The sequence below is a fragment of the Helianthus annuus genome, chromosome 3 (assembly GCF_002127325.2).
Source record: "Helianthus annuus cultivar XRQ/B chromosome 3, HanXRQr2.0-SUNRISE, whole genome shotgun sequence".
Taxonomy (NCBI): domain Eukaryota; kingdom Viridiplantae; phylum Streptophyta; class Magnoliopsida; order Asterales; family Asteraceae; genus Helianthus; species Helianthus annuus.
In genome coordinates this window covers 60043954-60047357 of record NC_035435.2, presented here as the reverse complement: position 1 = coordinate 60047357, position 3404 = coordinate 60043954, and the positions used below count along the sequence as shown (strand labels likewise).

At 33.7% G+C, this 3404-nt stretch overlaps 1 protein-coding gene across 11 annotated transcripts; it reads left to right on the top strand.

The window, feature by feature from the left end:
- Nucleotides 1-395: 395 nt before the first annotated feature.
- On the top strand, nucleotides 396-3165 carry LOC110941569. 11 transcript variants are annotated; one of them, XR_002594175.2, is made up of 5 exons: nucleotides 399-747; nucleotides 1015-1190; nucleotides 1291-1362; nucleotides 2521-2664; nucleotides 2772-3165. XR_002594175.2 is itself a non-coding variant. In XM_035987838.1 (4 exons), exons 2-4 carry the CDS (start codon nucleotides 1109-1111, stop codon nucleotides 2918-2920), a joined length of 375 nt encoding a protein of 124 aa, XP_035843731.1. In that variant the 5' UTR covers nucleotides 399-747; nucleotides 1015-1108; the 3' UTR covers nucleotides 2921-3165. The 11 variants fall into 11 exon arrangements, 3 of the variants coding, with proteins under 3 accessions (XP_035843731.1, XP_022038903.1, XP_022038902.1); XR_002594170.2 differs by having other exon boundaries at nucleotides 1267-1362; XR_002594174.2 differs by having other exon boundaries at nucleotides 400-747; nucleotides 1296-1362.
- Nucleotides 3166-3404: the final 239 nt, after the last annotated feature.

Here is a 3404-nt window from a genome sequence, read left to right as displayed (position 1 = left end):
ATATATCTAATAATATAAATTTACTAATATTTATAACAAAATACCTGAAAATGTTACTCATTATTTAATATAATAGTCATATAAATTATGTTTTATTATTTTTTAAGTCAAACTCGGCCCGAATTGACCTACTAAATCCGATTTTGGTCGAGTTTGACCGCGTTTGATCGATTCCGAGTAATTAAGCGGAGTTCGAGAAAGTCGTCTCGTCAGCCTACCTTGTAGCGACTACTCGGGGAGTACTCGGCCTTAGAAACCTTGTTCTACAACCATGGTTATAATTATTTTAATTTCCCTTCTAATTTTCTAAAATATTCTTTTTTATAAATTATTTTAATTCCCTCCAAGTAGATTAAACTTTTTATAATTTTAGAATTAAAATTTTGGTTTCCCCCAAAAATTTTGATTTCCCTCATTGTTTTCCAGTTTTCCCCCAAAATATGATATCCACCGCTAGGTCTTGTTACCCAAAAATTCTCCTTCTTGTTTTCCCCCAAAATCTGATATCCAACCGCTAGGTCTTATTACCCAAAAATTCTCTACACAAGCACACAACTAGGGTCGCACAACTTTTCATCCCAAAGAAAACGAAGAAGAATTAAGTTCAGTGTATTCGTTCCGTGCTCATCTTGACGAAACATTCTGTACTTTGGCGGGTTCTCCAATCCTCACCTCAAAATCGAATCATCATTTATCAGGCTTTGGGGGAGATCTAATCGATAAAGGGGCCTTGGATTCATATTACATGTAAATCACTCACACCACCATTCATTGTTAAGATCTCGATTATTTTGTCCCACTTTTTATCGTATCTCTTCAGTCAGATTTGTTATCGATTTCAGAATTTCTTAGTTTACAAATTACACTAATTTAGATAGTTTGCAATGTTGTTATTAGGGTTTTTAGAAGGTACGTGTAATGCTCTCTACTTTAATGAAAATCTACAATAAAAGTATGATTTTTTTGTGTATACATTTTACTATGTATAAGAATCTAGGCCCAATTTTATTGCAGGGTCAAATGAAATTATGCAGGACAATTGATCGACCGAACAAATTTTGGCAAGGCTGGAGATGTTGTTTGAACATTGCAATACAGCTTGGGGGAAATGATTCAAATTACACGGGATATTCACGCTGACCCAAAGAAGCCACTTGACTTTTGCAACAATAAGGCTGGTGAACAAATGGGTATACAAGTTCCAATTGAGAAGTTTTTTTCTTTTTCATTTTCTCTTAAGCTTTTTTTACTTTGATTTATTTTTAGCTTTTTAAATCTTTTCTTTGCAAGGTTAGTTTAATTATTCGCAAAGGTGAAGACACTATTAAAAAACTCCAGACACAATTTTGAGCACACATTCAGGTAGTTTTTGAGATGACTAGCCTAACATACAAACTATGCCAAGTACAAATGAAAATGACAATGAAATTAGTATATTTTTTTCATCAAATGCAGGCTTGGTAAAGTCATGTTATGTATTTTGATGTTTACACATAGTGTAGTTGAATCACATTCTTTGTCTTTTACTATGAATTCCAACTAATGTTTCAGATCTTCAGTTCTTGTAAATGGCTATCTTTTGGTGCTTTCTGAAGTAGTCTATCTTCGATTCTATTTGAAACATAATGTTTCTCTATAGTTAACTCTCTTACAACTGAACAACTAGATTACAAAGCATCAACCCGGGTCTCCTTTATAAATATGGGTTAAACAGGTCGTTTTGGGTTGACCCGAGTTTATTGTGTATCCGGGCTAGGGTTGAAATCTTTGATATGAATATAGATATGGGCCGTGTTTGGGTTTCATTTGCTAACCTGCTAACGCGACACTATTAACAGCCATATGCAAAAGGAGATGTGGATTTTTTTATGGTGCCCAGTTTTTTTTTAATCAGTTGATTTAAAAGTGCAAATTTCACACTGGGTCAGCGTGGTTTGCTTGGTGTAGAAAAGGTATCACACATTAATCCTTGGTTTTGATGGAAGTTAATGGTTGGTTTAATAGACAACTTTAAATAAGGGGTAAGTGTTATTAAAAGTTAAATTAGTTCATTACACTAAGGCTAGACGATCCTGACAAGCTTCACATGTCCGGCTCGAGCTCGGGCTCGATAAATAAACGAGCTTTATTCTAGGCTCAAGCTTGGCTTAGCCTTGACTCGTTTCGAGATTTTTTTTTAGCCAATCTCGAGCAGCTCTCAAGTTGCTCAGCTTGTTTGCATCCCTAAAAAGGTATCATGCATTGGTAATAGATTATTTTCACACAAGTTTCTAATGTTTGGATTTGTTAGTTGTTGATCTTGTGTGCACCTTTAAGTCTGGTGTATGTGGGTGTGTACATATACATCGTGTCCTTTTCTCGACATCTCAATCATGGTGGATTGCACTCATGAAATCATATGGGCTGAACTCTTCTCTTAATTAAATTTCTATTTCTGAAGCATACTATTTCTATACTAGCATACTATTTCTATACTAGCTGTCAAGCATCATGTTTTAGTTAACTTTTTTTTATTATCAGCTCCTAAGCTAAAAGAGGCTCCTAAGCTAAAAGAGCTGATGCAGTGTTGTGTTGACCACGAAGATGAAATTACTAATTTCGACTTTGGCACCACAACCTGGAATTGCATTCGGAGTTTTGCATATACAGTTTCACACTCTCGAGGTACATTTTCTAACACTTAACTAAATATTTAAAGTCTTTATGCATAATGGTCTCTCTTTTTATGTTGAATGTGATTATAAACCTGAAATCTGTATGATCTGGATTAGGGTCTTTGTTATTATTCAACTATTCCAGACGTCATGTATTTATAGGGTGCTTTCACATCATACATGATCCTGGAGGGGGCTTATGGAATCATTCAAATCAAATGTTGAAGGTGAGAAAACCCGTTGTTGGAAATGCGCAAAGATATTAAAGAGGGTCATCAAAGATAAAAAGCGGAGCTCGAATCCATGCGAAAGATATTGACTGTCAGTGACAATGAAAGTTATAATACGAAAGGTTATGAGACAACTTCTAGTTAGAGATCGTGACGAGTAGAGTATTTTCTTTTTTCTAAATTATTGTAATTGACACTTCTTGCTACTATATTGTAATTTGAGTTTGGACAAACATGTTAAAGTAGATCATTTGACTATCAATGATACTTTTGTTATTATTGCTTTGGCGTAATTTAGATTAAATGCTTATTAATTAATAGCAATAAAATTTATGTTGTAAAGTTGCATTTGGGTGTAAAATAAGTTGCATTAATTTTAGAAAAAGGTTGCATTTTTGTAACTAAACTATAATAATAGTTGCATTTGATAACTAAAAAAGTTGCAATCAAAGTAAAAAAAAGTTGCATTAGAATGTATAAAGGTTGCAACTAAAAGGGTTACATTTTAATAGTAAATGCA